The sequence below is a fragment of the Hipposideros armiger genome, unplaced genomic scaffold (assembly GCF_001890085.2).
Source record: "Hipposideros armiger isolate ML-2016 unplaced genomic scaffold, ASM189008v1 scaffold_157, whole genome shotgun sequence".
NCBI classification, from domain to species: domain Eukaryota; kingdom Metazoa; phylum Chordata; class Mammalia; order Chiroptera; family Hipposideridae; genus Hipposideros; species Hipposideros armiger.
This window is the reverse complement of record NW_017731507.1, coordinates 1,160,874-1,178,693: the sequence shown is the minus strand read 5'-3', so window position 1 is coordinate 1,178,693 and position 17,820 is coordinate 1,160,874. Positions and strand designations below refer to the sequence as shown.

The 17,820-nt window shown below is 47.9% G+C and overlaps 1 protein-coding gene across 4 annotated transcripts in view; it reads left to right on the top strand.

Moving 5' to 3' along the window:
- The window catches only part of KHDRBS3 (KH RNA binding domain containing, signal transduction associated 3), a 157,370-nt gene extending 149,554 nt beyond the window's left edge, over positions 1–7,816 (top strand). For 3 of the 4 annotated variants that reach the window (XM_019651308.1, XM_019651309.1, XM_019651311.1), the window contains exons 9-10: positions 1,214–1,272; positions 7,658–7,814. In XM_019651308.1, coding sequence (XP_019506853.1) covers positions 1,214–1,272; positions 7,658–7,720 — 122 coding nt within the window. In that variant the 3' untranslated portion in view covers positions 7,721–7,814. Of the gene's footprint in view, positions 1–1,213; positions 1,273–7,657 lie in introns of all 4 variants that reach the window. The other variant, XM_019651307.1, reaches the window with a different exon arrangement.
- Positions 7,817–17,820: the final 10,004 nt, after the last annotated feature.

The window sequence follows — 17,820 nt, the reverse complement described above, 5'->3', positions numbered from 1 at the left end:
AACAAACAAAAAATAGGTTTACTAAATATGTTAATCCATCCTTTAACATAAGCCTCACCTTTCATTTTAAAGGTTTCCATAGAATTTAGTTATTTTATCTTTCAGCCATATGCTAGTTTTTGTTTTTTTTTGCCTCTTGCCAACATGCGTAAAAAGAGAAGCCAATTACAAGTGCAAATAATGTGGTATTCTTTTGTAACTCAAGTCTTGAAATGTTCTGTAGTGTTAAGCAAAGTTTCCTCTTGCTTGATACTAAATAAACTTTTTGAAAGAAATTTCGTGTGTGTGAGCTAACAGTTTCATGTTTTTCTTATTTAAAAAGACCTTCATAAATAGTTGTAAACAGGGAAAGAGTTCATTTAACAACGCTTGTCATAAAAGGGTCACACTAAACATTGTACAACTTATTTTAAAAATGGTATAAAATTAAATGTACCATTATATACTCACCATAGGTTTAAATGATGTTTAAAGAGTCCAAATGGTCATCAAGCAGCGTGAGTGGCACGTTAAAACTATGCAAAACCAAATCTTGTTTAAAAACTGGTTTTAAAATAACGACTGATTTTTCTGAAAAAAGATGTGATCAGTTTTCATCTTGTTGAGCGTTTTTTCACTAGTGCAACTTTGGATTTTTTATGAGAATTTTGGTACCTTAATGAACACCTCGCTCCATGCTGGAAGCAATAAGCACAAAGCTTTAAAAGACATTCTGACTTGACTAATTGAGGTCGCACTCGCCAAGGCTGAGGATGTGTAACCCTTAAACGGTCTTCATTTTCAAAGGTAAATAAATCAAATAAGATTTTAATCTCACTTAATTTATCTTAATATAACTAATAACACCAGGGAGATTACAACTTAGCAAGTGTCATTATCCATGTTAGAAAGGTTTTAAGATCACCTAAATTCTCATTTTAAAAAGTTTAATTTGTTTCAGTAATCTAAAAAGCCTTAGCTTAGTCAGTTTAATTGGGGCCAATTATTCCCTATTAAACAAATGTAAAACCTCATAACTAGTTGTTTGTAATACGTTATTTGGTTAGTGACTGAGGGCACTTCTTAAAACTGACAATGATTTAATAAAGTTATTCTTTAATCATTTGGCTTTAAGTTTTTTGTTTTTTTAAGTTGTAGATTATGGAAAATGTTTAATTTTTATTTCTTGAGGGAGTTCCTGCTGTTTGAGTAAACAGGTCTTTTCTTTTGTTAGGACATGTCAGCCATCTTGGAGAGCTGAAGGAGCTGGTAGTGCCCCTGGAGCAAACACAGGTAAGCATCGTGCCTTAGTGCCAATTATTTCGATGTGCTGTGGAAGATGAAGGCAATTTCATGCTTATCGAAAGTCTGGTGGAAAAACGTCCCATGCTGGTTCCTATTACCAGCAGTAGCGATTATGGCAAATTAACTCCTCCCGTCAGAAAAGAGGCTTCCTGCATGTAAACAAGTCAGACCAGTCAGCTTTGTTTAAGCTGCAGAGATGGGAGGCCCAGGTCATCACAATATTTAAATACTGGATTACGTTCTTCTATCAAAATCTTACAGTCCAATCAATAACATGAAAAAATTTTCCAAGTTATTAAGGAAAGAGCAGTGTACCAAAACTAAGGTGTATGTAATATGACCCCCATTTTATTTTTTTTTCAAAACAGACTGTATACTCTACCTTCATAGGCAAGAAATTACATGGGTATGCAGGAAATTTTTTACAGCAATTATCTTAGGCTTGTGGAAGTATGATTGTGTGTGTGTGTGTGTGTGTGTGTGTGTGTGTGTGTGAGAGAGAGAGAGAGAGAGATTTCCTATTCTTTCTGAAATTTGGGAAAACAAATTATTTTTATAAGATAAATATAAAATGTGTTTTATAAAATTATTTTATCCAATTTTTAAAAATCTAGGTATCTGTGAGAAAAAGGTATCATTCATTTAGTCTCACTTTTCAAATAGTTCCCCCTCCCCCCACCCCCAATACCATCAGAAACACTGCTTTGGCTATGACATCCCAGAATCTCACTTTTTTAAAGTACAGTAATACCTTGGTTCGTGAGCATAATTCGTTCCGGAAACAAACTACTCATATTGTAAGCCATCGTTCATTTACCAAGTTAAAATGTATTAGAAATGTTTGCTCATCTTGTGGAACACTCGCAAACCACGTTACCCGCAATCTAAGGTTTCACTGTATTTATACTTGAGCCCTACTCTTTACTGTGCGACGTGGGCGAGCCTCACTCCGCACATCAGCACGGTGAGAACGAAGCTTATCTCATGGAGTTGTTATGAAGAATTAAGTGGGATAATATTGCCAGAGTGTTTTGTAACCTGGAAAGTGAAACAATAATGTGAAGTTGAATTGTCAAAGTCAAATACGTATATTTAATATGTGTGGGAGATATGAGCTTTTCTTTTTTTCATAATAGCCAAGATGAGCCTGAAACATTGAAACTACCATTAGGAAGGAAATAGTTATCTTCACTGTCATAGATCAAAATTAGTTCATTGCCTTTTGTTTTTTTGGGTTTTTTTGGGGTTTTGGTTTTGCTTCTTTTCATGCACGGAAAGGGACTGTGACATTTAATATGTTTTTTTCAATGTGTGATGTTATATTGAAAATTTGCACTATATTCTTTCATAAGTAATTTTTTTTTAGGAGTTGGAATATCGAATAATAAATAAATGTAGGTTTCTTAAATCAGAAATTAAGGGTTGGTCCCTAAAAGGTCACCCACCTCCCAGGTGGTCTTCAGAGCTCATAGGAATTGTGCAATGTTATGTTTATTTTCATTTTTTAAAAGAATCTGTAGCTTCGTTGGACTATAAAAAGGGGTTATGAGTCAGAAAGTCCAGGAAGCACCAGGAACATTCTTGAACAAGCTTTCTCCTTCTCGGATCGCAGGGGCTTCCCTCAGTTGCCCTACACTCTACTGAGCCTCACGTTCCCCTGTTTCAACAGGAAGACCGCTGGGGACAAGCAGTCTTCTCCCGTCCCTACGAGCATATTGCGTCATTCCCAAACCTTTCCCTGGCCTGTGTCCGCCCCCCTTGAAATTCATATTTTCTCCCTTGATGACATTTCCTGAGCATGAGTTCTATGCTGGAGGCAGAAGAGGCAGTGGGAGTGCATAGATCTATAAGACACGGACCTTACATTCAAGTGAGTCAAACCTAACGGAGGTGATGAACTGACAAACAGGCACTGCTGCCCTGTTTCTTTGCCTCTGGAAACCTTGCCCACCTGCCAGGGCCTGGCCCAGTGCTGCCTTCCATGGTGTCCCCTCCAGTCAAGTCGAGCCACAGCCCCTCTGTGCTCTCTGCCATAGCATGCTAAGTGTATACTTCCTCATTTAGTATTGGGATTATATGACTTACCATGGTTACGAGTTGTCATTGTGACCAAGCATGCGCTTACCGTTTTCTATACATGACTTCATTGAATCCTCACAACTATAAGAAGGTAAGCGTCACCTCCATTGACAAAGGGCGACACTTAAGCTTTAAGAGGCGAAATCACTTAGGTGAGCTCACACACCTTGGAACTGGCAGAGCCAAGGTTGGAACCATCCACGTTCACCCAGCGTCTTTGGGGTTGAACGGTGTTCTGACTGATAACCCCCTTGGTCCCCCATTTGCCCCATCCCTGCCCCAGATTCCTTTCTGGTGAGTCTTTGACTGTATTTTGGTTCCGAATCTTATATTCAAGGCTCTGAGTTGAATCAGCATCAGTATTCATTCACGTACACTGACCGAGCATCAGCTGTGCTGCAGGCAGTGGAAATGCGTGATGAATGACAGTCTCATCTGTCCTTGAAGGCGCCACGGTCTCCTGGGGAAAATGGGCAGGGAAGGCACCGATAGGGCTCTGACAGACACAGATGCATGGAGGAGAGACGCATATGCCAGGCGGGGTGGTTAGAGGCAGCTGAAGGTGCCAGCAGGGCCATTAGGGTGAGCAGAAGATAACCACGTAGGGAGGGTGTTTTGGCAAGCATTCATATCCCAGCTCCGTCATTTACCAGCTCTGTAACCTTGGGTAAGTTACTCACCCTCGCTGAACTGTGGTCTGCACGGCAGAGTCCCCCATCCATGAAATGGGCACCATGACGATACCTCCCTCAGGATTGCTGTGAAGATTAGAAGCATACCTGGCACAAAGAGAAGTGTTTGCTCTTATTGGTTGCTTTATATAAATATTTGGAATTATAGGAAAACACGGTTGTGAAGAAGCTTCAGTTATATTAGATAATCCGGGACGGCAGGAGATGCTGCGTCTGGGTGGGCCAGGGTGTGGCATGGAGGCTCTGGGGGTCCTGCTAAGAAGCTGGAATACGGCGAGACCACTGACAAATGTAACACCCTCTTCCCCTTTAAGCTGGTCCTATCCCACCCTAACACACACAGTGCCTTTTTCAGTCTGTGTTTCAACAAGAGCTTCGCACAACCTCTGTTTGCACTGGTTATTGATCCAAAAGCCAGACAGCGAGTGCCTTACAATACAGGGGCTCTAACCTTTGCATTGTCTTGCCCCATCTCTTAGCTCAGTGTTTGGCAGGGGCAAGGCTTAGCAAGTCAATGAATATGAAAGAATGACATTGTCAGTGTGATCAATACAGCTCCTAATAGGCAGTGTTAGGAATAGTTAGCAGAGGCAAAAAAAAAAAAAAAAAAAGACCAAAATATGTCCTTTATTTAATAGGTTATACATGTGCTCGGTACAAAATCTAAACTTCCAAAAGAAAACACAATGCGATATTGGTCTAAATTCCCACCCCTGCCCCCAGACACCCACAGACAGCTGTTTGTATTGGTTTTGTACATATTTTTCTAGAAGTCGTCTATGCATAGGCAGGCCACAGACTATTAATTATTACTATTATGTTTTATTCTAATTATTACTACTTTTATTTACAAAACATTACACGGTTTTCCAGCCCCTTATTTCACGTTAGAGTATATCTTAGAGTTCATTATCTGTGTTCACTATAAATCTACCTTTTTATCGGCTGAGTAACATTTATATGAATGAACCATAATTTAAACAACTATTGACAGGCATGTGGTTTGCTTCCGATATTTTTCACTCATTAAAGACAGTGCTAGAAAGCATAGCCTGGCACCTCTCTTATTGTACACATTTGTATAAATATGTGTAGAATAAATTCGTAAAGTAGATTTATTGAGTCATTGCATTTTTCAATAGATATTACTATATTGTTCCCCACAGAGCTCATGGTGTCCCTTAACATGCTTTTCTAAGGAAAGTTGAACCCGAAATGCTGTATGCCTTCATTACTCTGTACAGTCGTTAGCACTTATGGCCCCACAGTAAACCTATCTGCTCAACGTGGGTTTAAAATGTCTTTAATACACAGTCTGGAGGCTGGCACGTGGCAGGCTACACCCCTACACAAATGCGTGAGGCAGCATGGGGGCGTGGGGTGCTGTACGGGACATCTCCAGGCGCTCGCCTGTGTCTTACAGGGACAGCTAAATGACATGAATCCCTTTAGTGTTCCTCTAACTCACATTAGCCTCCTCTCCCTGCTGGAGCCTGTCTGCATTAGCAGGTGTAGTGTGGGGCCGGCCCATCACTTGGCAGGAGGAACCAGCGTGAGGGGGATGGGCCCTGCCCTTGAGGAGTCCCTGGTCTCCGAGGAAACAGGACGCCAGCGGGCACTTCAGTCGACAGTGTCTGCCTGCCTTTTCCTCGTCTGTCCTCATCCAGAGCCTGCCAGCTCTTCAAAATCTCCGCTGTGTTCTTCTGCCAAAAGGACCTATTTTTCCCACTTTGAGAGTACTGGCTGATAGCACTCGATTGGCAAACGCCTAATTCTGAACTGTCCTGAACATCGTGTGGGCTGTCCTCCATCCCCCAGGCAGCTCCTGCAAGGTCAGGAATAAGTTCATCCCACTGTATAAACCTGAAAGCACTTGGGTTATCAACCCATTCAAGAAATAGTTCTTGACTAAAAAATGCCCTAATCCATGGATTTACTCGATTAGACGTTTACCTTTTTAAAGTATTTGCCTTTAAAATAACAGCTTGCGTCTGGTTCATCCCCGCACACTGATGCTTTGTGCAGGTGACACCGAGCCTCCCTGTCCTCGCCTTGTGCATAATACAAGGCTTGCTGAAGGACAGGTGGTGGACTGTCCCTGCAGGAGGGCCAGGAGGGAACAGTTTCACACAGAAGAAACCTGACCGGGGTTTAAAGTTACTGGGTCGTCGGGAAAGTCATGACGAATTTTTCTGTTTTTCAATGCAAAAATGCATCATGACTTTCCCGAAGACCCAGTAAGTCGAGATTTGAAGCAGGCAGGAGAAAAAAGTCAGATGTAACAGGCTGATTGATGCCGGTGGAGAGCCCGCATTGACCAAGGCACAAAAACTCATCATGTGTGTGGGGACATGTGAGCAGTTGCTGGGACATTAAGTGCAGATGGCTGGAGAGGCAGGAAGGGGCTAGGTCACAGGGAGATGCAAGTGACATGCCGATTGCTTCAGGTCGCACTTTGTGGCGTTGTCAGGTCCCCTAGGGCCAGGCATGTGTGACCAGAGCTGTGAGAAGTAAGCGTGGTGATGGCCACTTCACTGTGATTGGGTTTTGTTTTTCTTTTCCTTCTGATGGCCACTTGGGTTTAGAAAAACAGTTTTGTTGTATACGAGGTCTGACAGTTTAGTCCGAGAACTTGTTGCAACGATGTTGCTAACCTTTTTTTGATACCAGAGGGATTATTCATTATGAATTTGTACCAACTGGATAAACGGTTAACCAAGTTTACTATTTGAAAGTGCTGAAAAAGCTGCATGACAAAGTTAGACAAAAATGACCTGAACTTTTTACCAGCAATTCATGGCTCTTGCATCACGACAGTGTACCAGCTCACACGGCACTGTCTGTGAGGGAGTTTTTAGCCAGTAAACAAATAATGTATTGGAACACCCTCCCTACTCACCTGATCTGGCCTCCAATGACTTCTTTCTTTACCTGAAGATAAAGGACATATTGAAAGGAAGACATTTTTATGACATTCAGGACATCAAGGGTAATATGGCAACAGCTCTGATGGCCATTCCAGAAAGAGTTCCAAAATTGCTTTGAAGGGTGGACTAGGCACTGGCATCAGTGCATAGCTTCCCCAGGGGAGTACTTCAAAGGAGACCGTAGTGATATTCAGCAATGAGGTATGTAGCCCTTTTTCTAGGATGAGTTTACGAACTTAATTGTCTGGCCTCGTACAGCACATCAAAATGCATCGTTAGGTCTTAGTGAAAAAGATGTAAATCTATCCAGAAGCTGAGTCTCATCTCAGATGACAAGAATGCGAGGACTTGTGCCAGTGTGTATCCATTGGAACTCATTTCACGTTTCAATAGTAGAAGGTCCATGTAACACAAGGCATCACCATTCTGAAGTCAGACCAATTAATGCCATAATGGGCCCCTGTTTGACCATCAGACTATGTTAATCATTCGTCTGCCAAATACTTTATGTCCTTAATTTCTACAGTTCTCGTTTGCATTGTTTCCCATAAATATCCTTATTCCGATTAAACTTCCACTTGCCTGCTTCCTCTGCCTAAATCATGCCATTCCCAACAGAGCTTAAATATTAGTTTCTTGATGTGTACAAATATATTTCATTTTCCTCTTTTTCAGGAACTTGTCTCTAATTATGGACTGCTTAAGAATAGTCAACTCACCAACGTGCCTAGTCAGTAAATGAATTCACTTGGGAACTTGAAAATCATCTTCATTTTTTTTTTCCACAATTTTGTGCTCTGTGAAATATTTTATAAAACAGTATGCTTTTTAATTTGGAAAGTCCGTTATAAAAAAAAAAGGAAAGAAAATCAATCTTATTTTGTTGTCTCTAATAAAAAAAACCCAGTGCTTTGTGTATTACTTAATAAAGGCTGCCCCTTCAAATCTCTTCTATTTTACTATTAACCAAGGAAAACAAAGTCCGATGATTGCAGCACAGCTCTACATTTGCACACTCGATAAGCGTGCATGGCCACAACTCACTGCAGGAAGTCAAGAGTCTGCACATATTCTGGATTTGAGAATGATTTATCCATCTCGGTTATGGACCAATACATAAGGAAGCGTCATGCCAAGTATCCTTGCATGTGCAAGGTTAATTATAAAGGTTGCTGTGGGGAGCAGAGTGGTACAGCCAGAAGAGGAAGTTGGGTTTCATGCCTCCGTTATGGAACTGAGAGGTCATAATCCCGGTGGACAGTGTGATTATTATGTTCACTCTCTTTGCATCGTTTACTGGAGCATTGTGATTCTAATTCAGTACACCCCGGGAGGATGTGTTGTATCCCTTCTGCAAGGAATATGTTTCCTCGAATTTCAAGAACAGTCTCGTGCATTGTTAAATTGTCCCTTTTTTACCTGAAAGGCATAGTTCCTCCAGGCACCTGCCTTCTGCAGTGTATGTGGTGGGAGCAATGCGTTAAGCACAGAACAGCTTCTAATAGGTTCGCTTTTCCTCACACTCCCGCAATACATCCTGAAAACCTTGTTTTCTACTCCTGCAGTCTGTACCTTTATGTTTGTCACACACACAGCTCTCCATCTCAGGGGTGCAGGGAACAAAACCTGTGTGTTGGGGAGAGGGCGGAAGGGCAGTGCCCTGAACCGGCGGGGGGAGAGGGAGGGTGTGAGCGCAGAGCCTGTGGCGCACAGGTGCACGAAGTTGGGTGCAGCTGAGGTCAGCTCAGTGTGCCCTTGTGTTTGGAATTCATTTTAAACAAATAGGGATTCTCAAACATACTCACACCCAGATCGTTGTAAAAGGAAGAGAATTTGAGTTCCCGTTTTGCTTACAGCCTTTTCAGTGTCATAAGCCTGGAGGTAAAATGCCATAGATCCCAACTTGGCAACTCGTCTGTCTGACCCCTTCTCCTGATCCCGACCTCACTACCTTAACAGTGACTGAATCTATTAAACGCATTAATGGAGACTCTTAGATGGTGGGCGCTGTCCTAAGTACTCTGGAGTGAGCCCAGGACAAAGCAGAGGGAGTCCCTGCTTCCAGGAGCTTGCATTCCTGTGGGAGGAGACACACCATCATCCAGGAAACCCACCTGTCCCTGACCCTCAAGGCACACTTCATCTTAGGCCACTGTATTCCCAGCCCAGCCCACGGCCAGGCCCAGAGCAAGCACACAGTGATGTCTACACGGTAACACCTCGGGTTTGGGGATAAAGCAAAGAGAGGACGTTGTTAAGACAACTGAACAGAAATGCAACTTTCCTTTTCTCCGGCTCAGCTCGCTTTGGTCCCTCTCAGACTTCCGGGTTCCTCCTTGATTTCTGTCTTGTTAGCAGCAGCTTTTCAAGCACGTCAGGCTGAGATAACCATTCTAGTGTTTGATTTTAAAGGCTCTGAACGACTTCCTGTGGTTTTAAAAATAACAGCTGATGGCTTTTCCAATGTGTGTTTAACTCTATTAGAAGACCCGAAAGCCGCTTTTTAAAGGGATGTCTTTGTGGAGTTGTCAAAATGACGGTCATTACCGTGCTGAAAGGTATTCTACTTTCTGGTAATCTGAGGATCCTACCCTTCAGCGTGGCTAAAATCTGACAGTGACCCAGACTGGGTGCTTTTGCATCGATCGGTTGCAAGCTCTGGCAAAATGATGACACTCACAGTTCCTTGTCTGTGTTCCTGCTCGGTGGGGACTTGCAGAGTTTTCACTCACTGCCCACCCTTCCCTGGCCATCTAGTTCTGACCGACGCCCAGCTCTGTGCCCACCTAACTGCCTTTAGATGGCTCCCAGAAGTACGTGTTGGCACGTCCCACACAGCCTGCCCACGTGGCTGTTCCCATTGCTCTGCCCTTGCCCCCGATGGCGCCTTATTTTGGCCCAAGGACTTAATAGCACAGCTCTCAGAGCGCAGCCTCTAGCCCAGCGGTTCTCAACCTGCGGGTCGCGACCCCTTTGGGGGTCGAACGACCCTTTCACAGGGGTCGCCTAAGACCATCGGAAAATAAAAAGATATTTACATTACGATTCATAACAGTAGCAAAATTACAGTTATAGAGTAGCAACGAAAATAATTTTATGGTTGGGGGTCACCACCACATGAGGAACTACATGAAGGGGTCGCGGCATCAGGAAGGTTGAGAACCGCTGCTCTAGAATCAGAGCCACGCTAACGAGAGTGGGTCCCTCCATGGATTTGCTAGCACTTGCTGCATAACCGACGGTCCCAGAGCTTGGCAGATTGAAAGGACAGACATCTGATGTCATACCTTTCCTGAGGGTTAGGCATCTGGACGACTTCTGGCTCACAGTGTCCCACGAGGGTGCTGTCTGTCAGCTTCCGACATCTCAGGGCTCCCACCGGGCTGGGGAATCCACTCACAGATGCATTCACGGGGCCATTGGCCAGGGGTCTCCATAGGCTGCCCGAGCGTCCTCACAGCGTGACAGCTGGCCTCCCCCAGAGCAAGCGTCCCAGAGGGAGAGGCCGTGAGTGAGAGAGCACACGTGAGATGGAGCCATAGACTCCTGCCCGAGTTCTAGAAGGAAGCCCGTCGCTTCCTCCAGGTACTGGTCCAACCCCAGCCCTGGGACAGTGTGGAAGGCGGCGACACAGGGTGTGAGTTCCAGGAAGCAGGGATCTCGTGGGCCATCTTGGAGGCTGGTTCCCGGAACATGTTGGGGGTGACAAGCAAAGAGGCTTATGTGGGAAAAGTAGAACCTTGGCTCCCTGCCTGGCCTGGATGCACCAAAGGGGCCGCAGAGAGACCGGACTCAGAGACCCACGAGTGGCATCAGACCAGCCACGGCCTGGACGGTCCCAGAGGAGTCATTTTGCCACTGAACCCACTTCATAGTGCCTACAGTGGGATGTTTCCAGAACACAGTAGGTCCTCAGGACGCGGTTATTGTCACTGGGAGGAAGTGGGCGAAGCTGTGAGGGGGGGGGTAAGCTCAAGACCCTCAGAGTAATTCAGGTCCAGACACTGCTGTGCTCAGCCCCCCCCGCCCAAACCTGACTGCACATTCCAGGCAGTCATCTCACCAGGCAGGTGCTGTCTTCTCTGTGAGGGGGGGCCACAGCTGCACAGTGGAGCAAGCCACAGAGCGGAGCCACCTGGGGGACGGGGAGGCTGGCTTCCCAGGAGAGGGACCGGAAGATTGTCACTTCGAGATGCCAGGACACATGACACTTATCTCCAGAGATGATGCCCGTTATGGACCTGATGGGCATGCAGTGTGGACAAACCCCCCCACCCGAGACAGACTGCCACTCCTCTGAGCTCTACCGCCCCCTGGCTTTGTGGTTTGGGGACAATCTCACAATGCAATGTGCCTCAACTTCTTCAGCTGACAAACCGGAGTGACAGCACCAGCCTCGTGGGGTTTGTTGAAAGAATCACAGGGACGCTTGGGTAGAGCTGGCCCAGGTCCCTGCAGGAGCAGGCTGGCTGAGTTGGGGACCAGGGAGAAGGAGGTGCTGCCCCACCTCACAGGGCCTGTGGGCGGTGGGGGCAGGGGCTGGCTGGAGGCAAAAAGAAGGAAAGCGGGAGCTGCCACAGCCCTCCCGGGACTGGTGCAGACACTCATCTGCTCTGTAATAACTTGCTATTTTTAGATGGCAGCACTCTGTGACCTGCTTTGTAAATAGATGCCTGACTGCCCAGATCAGGGCCATCCTGGGGGCGGGGAGAGGGGCACCAGGGCTGGCCTCCCTGTCTCCACAACCCGGTCTTGAGCACAGAGCTGCTAGAAAACCAGTCAGCTGGGGGGAGTTATGGAATGGTGCCCCAGGCTTTGCCCCCTTTTCTGGGACTGTTTCCAGGGTATTCACTGCACAATAGTTGTTTGCCTGGTTTTATTAAAATTGCAGTAAATGCAACCAGAAAAACAAGGAAGAGGGATATGCTGGTCTCAGCCAGTCCAGCATGATAAAAAGGGTCACACCAAGTCCAGAGGGAAGGGAAGGGACCTGTGGCCACTCTGTGGCCACTTCCTGCAGGACAGGTGCTGTGCTGGGCCCTGGGACAGTGATGTACACTCCAATACTCAATGTCCCCGCTGGACCCCTGAGGGACCTGACCCACCCAGATGCCGACCTGCGTGAGACCTGGGCAGGTGAGGGCCACACCTGGAACTGCAGGCCTCTCTGACTCCACCTCGCAGGTCCCCTCCTCCTGCCATCTGGCTCTCACTGATGACAAGTGAGGGGCACTGACACATGCCACCTCTAGGTCAAGGTGCTTAAGGACAGATGTGCCTTTTCTGCCCTAGAAGGGGACGGGGAAGGTGGGGTCAGTTGGGGTTGGTTCCACCCCTCCCTGCAGGGACCAGGGACGCCCGTGTACCCCCCCCCCGTGTCCCATTTTCCCTCTTGCTCCATGTCCGCACCTTTTAACAACACAAGTCGCTGAACCTCTCCAGCCTCAGTTCCCGCGTTGCAAATCTCAAAAACACGGACACTGTCAGCGCCCCATCTGTTGTCCCCTCAGCCACCAGGGCTCACAAGGGCTCCTGTGAACTACCCCCTTACACGTGGGCGGCCTCCTACCTTTAGGACCAAGGCTCTTTGTAACACAGGTGTGTGGCCACGCAGCTGATACCCCAAGAGCAATCCTCAGACAATGAGGGGTGGCATGTGCCGGGTAAACTCACCAACAGCCCTGCCTCCAGGTATGAAAATTCAGAGGTGTGTTTTACCCAGTTTCTCACAGGGACCTCAGCGGGACTGCGCCCCAGCTGCCCTTGACAGTGACTGCTCATTAACACACCCTCCCTTCTCGCACTCCCCCATTCTTTCACTGTGTTTCAGGGCCACCCCCCAAGTAAACTACAGTAAGTCATCACCCCCTAGTCTATAGGTTCTGTGACTGTAAGCGAAACTATAACGGAACCAATTTTACCACAGGCTAATTGATCTAAACAGGGGTTACATTCGTAGGGCGTCTTATCGACGTTATGACAAAAAACCGTAGAAAGAAATTATGTTATTGGAGGACCTGCAATGCTTGTACCCACGTCCGTATCTTAGGGTCTGTTTTTGGGGGAACCCAAGCTGTCGTGAACAGAATAATGCCCCCCAAATATTTTATACCCCAATCCCCAGAACCTGTGAATACGTCACTCTACATGGCAAAAGAGACTTTGTAGGTGTGATTAAGGGACTTGAAATGGGGGACAGTACCCTGTATTATTACCCAGCTGGGCCGCTGTAATCACGAGTCCTTATGAAGAGGGAGCTGAGAGGCGCAATGTCAAAGAGACGAGACGTGAGGACAGATGCACTAATGTGCTTTGAACATGGAAGAAGGGGTCGTGAGCCAAGGAACGTGGCCTCCAGAAGCTGGAAAAGGCGGGACAGGAATTGACCCCCGGAGCCTTCAGAGAGGAACGCAGCCCTGCCGACCCCTGGCTTCAGCCCAGGGAGACTCGAACTGAATGTCTATCGTACAGAACTTTCGGATAAAATAAATCCGTGATGTGGTAAGCTGCTACGTTTGTGGCCATTTGTTCCAGCAACAACAGGAAACCAACACGCACATCGAAGATAACTTAGGGGGTCCCTGAGCGTGATCCACAAAGCTCAGGTGTCGGAGGCCAACCTGCCTTAAATTTCCCGGCTCTGCTAACGAGCGGGGAGGCTTTAGGGAGGAATTACACAACCTCACTTCCAATTTTCTGATAGATTTCTAAGGTACGGAAGAGAAAACTCAGCAGGAGGTGGGAGGTAGGAAGAAGCCGGAGCCATTTATTTTTCATTCCCCTGAAATGCCGACGACGTTTCACGTTCTGGAAGGAGGAGACCCTCCATCTCATTGCCTCTCAGGTAAAATGCATTGCGCCTGTTAGTTTCGTAATTGGATTCTTAAAAGTTAGTAGATTTTTATCATTTCTATTTACTTATTTCCGTGCTTTGTCTCATTCCCCACAAAAAGATTTGGGGGTGGTTTCCTGCGACGCGTGTGTGCCGTCCAGAAGGATAAAAGAAAAGATGAGACACGTGGAGAAGGAGAAAGTGGGGCTGAGGAGTTGAGATGCAGCCAGAGGGAGGTGAGGTTGGAGAGCACACGTGTTTTATGAGGCCTAAAATGGGCCCCTGAGCTTCCCAGTAGCCAAGGAGAAAAGGGACTGAGGGTGACTGCCAAGCTCGAGTATCCACAAGTACATCCTACAGGGAGAACACACAGGAGCACCCCATCAGCCTGGGAACACGGGCAGGGGCAGGAAGGTGGGACCAGGATGCCTTCCTGGAAGTGGCAACACCTGAGCTTCCTCTTGTGGTTGGGGAGTGTTGGCCATAGGAAAAAGCAAGGGAAGCCCAGGCAAAGGGCAGCATGAGCTGAGTGTGATGGGGGGAAATAGGCCAGTAGATGCTGGGGAGGAGAGGAAGACGAGGAAGACGAGGCAGGAGGTGGCTGAGGCCCTGTGGAGAAGCCCAGACGCGTCTTGCACTCTGCCTTGTCAAGGAGCTGGCACTTCACCCTGGGGCAGTGACGGGGCACTGGGGTTTAGACTGCGGAAGCGGCGTCATGCGATCCACATCTTAGAAGCAGCTGGCCGTCTTGTGGAAGGGCGAGCTCAGGGCTCTACCATGAGTCCTACCTTGTGCTTTGCCTGTCCCCCACCCCCTGGACTGTGTGATAAGTCATCTAAAGGGCGTTTAGGAAGGCGAGAGAAGCAAGGACCTGCATAAGCCCACGAGGCCAAGGTTCTCCCCTGGTCCCATTCCTCAGCCCTCCTGGCTCAGGCGGTTCCCAGGGTCCAGCAATGCAGAGGGACGCGTTGTCCAGCAACAGCCAGTCCAGAAAGCCCCAGATCCTGCCACCACCCAGTGCCGGGGAAGCTCTGTCCATAGGAGCATGGCCTCCCTGTCCATGGGTGACAGGAGGTGCATCCCTGAGCAGGCAACCTGCTCGGGTGCTCCCAGACTGGCCCCACTCACTGGGCTTCGTCCCCTTGCCCTGAGCGCAGGTCACCCACATCCCTGGCCCCTGCCTGCCCCTCTATCTCCTCCCTACACACCAAATGTCGCCAACCCAGGGACAGTGGATTGTCAGGCCCCTAACACGAGATGGGCACAGAGCTGGGGGGGGGGCAGGCTGGCCTTTCCCCAGCAGGGTGGGTGGGGCCGGGATATGGCCGCTCCCTGAGATTTCCAGAGCAGTGCTCTGTCCACCTTCTAAGCTGGTGGCCTCTATACTGTTCGAAACCTCCTGGTGCAGGCTTGAAACATGGGGGCGGCTGTCCACACTGTTTTGGTGTGGGCTACAGTCCACAGGGAAGGCTCAGGTTTCTGAGCAAGGCTGGGTTCAAATTGGCCCAGAGGGGCTCGGCCAGGACAAAGGAAATCATTGCAGGTGGGAGTCACAGGTAAGCCACTTCTGCGTTTCTCTTCACAGCACACCCTTTCTCAGAAACTGGAGTGCGCCCGTCTGACTGTCTGCAAACTTGGTGCCTCCAGGCTAGGGTGGCCAGATATAGCAAGTGAAAATACAGGATACCCCATTCCATTTGCATTTCAGATAAGTGACAAATAAGTCTTAAATACAAGTATGCCCTTTGCAATATTTGGGATCTATTTTATCTAAAAAATAATTCATTGTTGTTCTGAAACTCAGATTTAGCTGGACTTCCTATAGTTCATCGGGGAAATACTAACAGCTGCTCTCCATTTGTTTTAAAGCATCCTCAGACCCTTCAGAGATTAGGTTTGTTCTGCATGGATCCGGGCAGAACTCACACCCACAGGATCAGCCTCTGGAGAGGAGATTTTCCAGCTCAGGGTGATGAGGAAACTTCCAGCAGGGTCCTCCAGTGACGACTGAATGAATCAGTTTCCCAGGAGGAAGGCAGGCCTGCCTCGCGATGGAACCTTTTCTCCCTCCTGAAATTCCCACGAGAAGGGGCTCCCTTGGACTTCCTCAGCTGGGGGCTCATCTGTTAGGAGACTGTGCACACTGGGACCTTCACTTTTTCTCTTCCATCTCTAGGCAGGACCAGACAGAGGTGGTGATCGGGGAGAATAGGCCATCACTGCAAAACCCAACTTTCCCTTGGAAAAGGGGGGGCTGTCTCAAGTTCTAGACTGGATCATCAGGGAGGCAAAAGCCTTGGCGAGTCCTTGCACAGGCTGCGTTTATCAAGCTTATTAAGGAACCAGTTCAGTCACATATAAAGAAAACCTCAAATAACTGTGAATTAAGCAGGATAGGAGTTTCTCTCTCACATAAAAGATGTCTACAAATCAGTCAGATAATGTAGCATTGGTGTAACGACCCTGCAGGGCTGTCAGGCTCCCAGCCTTCCTGTCCCCCACCCTCAGTATAGGTTTTCAACTTAAAAGTCACCTCACAGGCCAAGAGGGCTGCTGGGGCTCTAGCTATTGCATCCACATTCCATTTGGCAGCAGGATGCAGAAGGAAGCACCAAACGCTTATCGATCCCAGCTAACTCTGCCCCTCTCACAACCTTCTTGAAACTGGACAAAGCATTTTGGTTTCTATCTTCTTGGCCAGTACCTCGCAGTTTGATCAATCCTGGCTATAGGGAAGGCTGGAAAATGCAGTCTTTTAACAGAGCACATAGCCTGCATGAAATAATGATACGGAGGAAGGAGGAAAGAATATTGCATGGCCATCAGCATGTAGTCTCGGCTACAAGCAACAGAAGGTGCCTGTCTTGATGTCCACTCAACTGACTTCTAAGTTCGCAATTGGGTCTGATCTTGGATGGGCAGGATGGGGTCTCACATCAGCACCCCGACCACCCAGCAGCTCAGGCAGGTGCTGGATTCTTGCATTTCATGGTGGATTGCACACGGCCAGCAGTCTTAGAGCCTTTCCTCCAAACGAAACCTTCCCTGTACGAACCACTTGGTGAAACTGGAGCGGTGCTGGTGAAGGCCATGACCTGGGGCTCAGCTGGGGTGCCCTCCTTTGCCCAGCCCTGGCAAACCCAGGCTGTAGGAACAGAGCTGGGAAACCACTGGACCCGCCCAACTCAGAGGTCCCTGCCCATAAGAGGCCCAGGGACTCTTAGGCTTGGTGACCCCAGGGATTCCTTTCTCCAGAGTGACCTCAGAAAGAGGCTAGGTTCCTGGAAGATTCTATCGTGAGGTTCCCTGCTTAGAGGGAGAGGATCCCTCAGGGCTCAGCTTTGAGCTTTGGACTTAGAATTTCGCACTATTGCCAAACTGAATGCCATTCATGGGTAAGACTCCAGGGAGCGCTCAGAACTCTCCCTCCCCCAGAGTCTGGGTCAAGGCCAAGCACACAGAGGGTACAGCACTGGGATTGGGGTGACGTCTCATGGGGTATATCGCTCCTTCCCATGAGAAAGTAAGGGCTTTAAGCCACAATCTCCACCATCCCCTGCCTGCCCTTGTCGTCACTGGGGTCCTCAAATCCCAGCTTGAGAGAAGGCGGCTTCCTCACCCTGCCCCACCCACTTGAACACCTGTCAGGAAGAAAGGTGCAGCCCTATCACGGCCCTGTGTGTCTGCTTACCAAGGATGTCTTTCAAATTCCAGCTAATCCAGTCCAGCTCACGAGGTCCGTGTCCCGGGTCGGGAGTCAGAGGCCTGGCTGCTAGCTTTGGGTTGCGTCTGTCTCCACCTGGCTCCCTCGGGCTCTTTAATGGGCAGGTGGAGGAGGTGACGTAGGCATCCTGGGTTCCCAGCCACCTCTAATCTTCCCACCAGAAAAGACCCACCTGGGGGCCAGTTAGCAATAACTCCCCAGGTGCACACACTTCAGGGGAGCGCTCATTATTAATGGTAGCCCCTGCCTTCCCAGGGCCAGGAGAACCTGCCTTCCTCACCT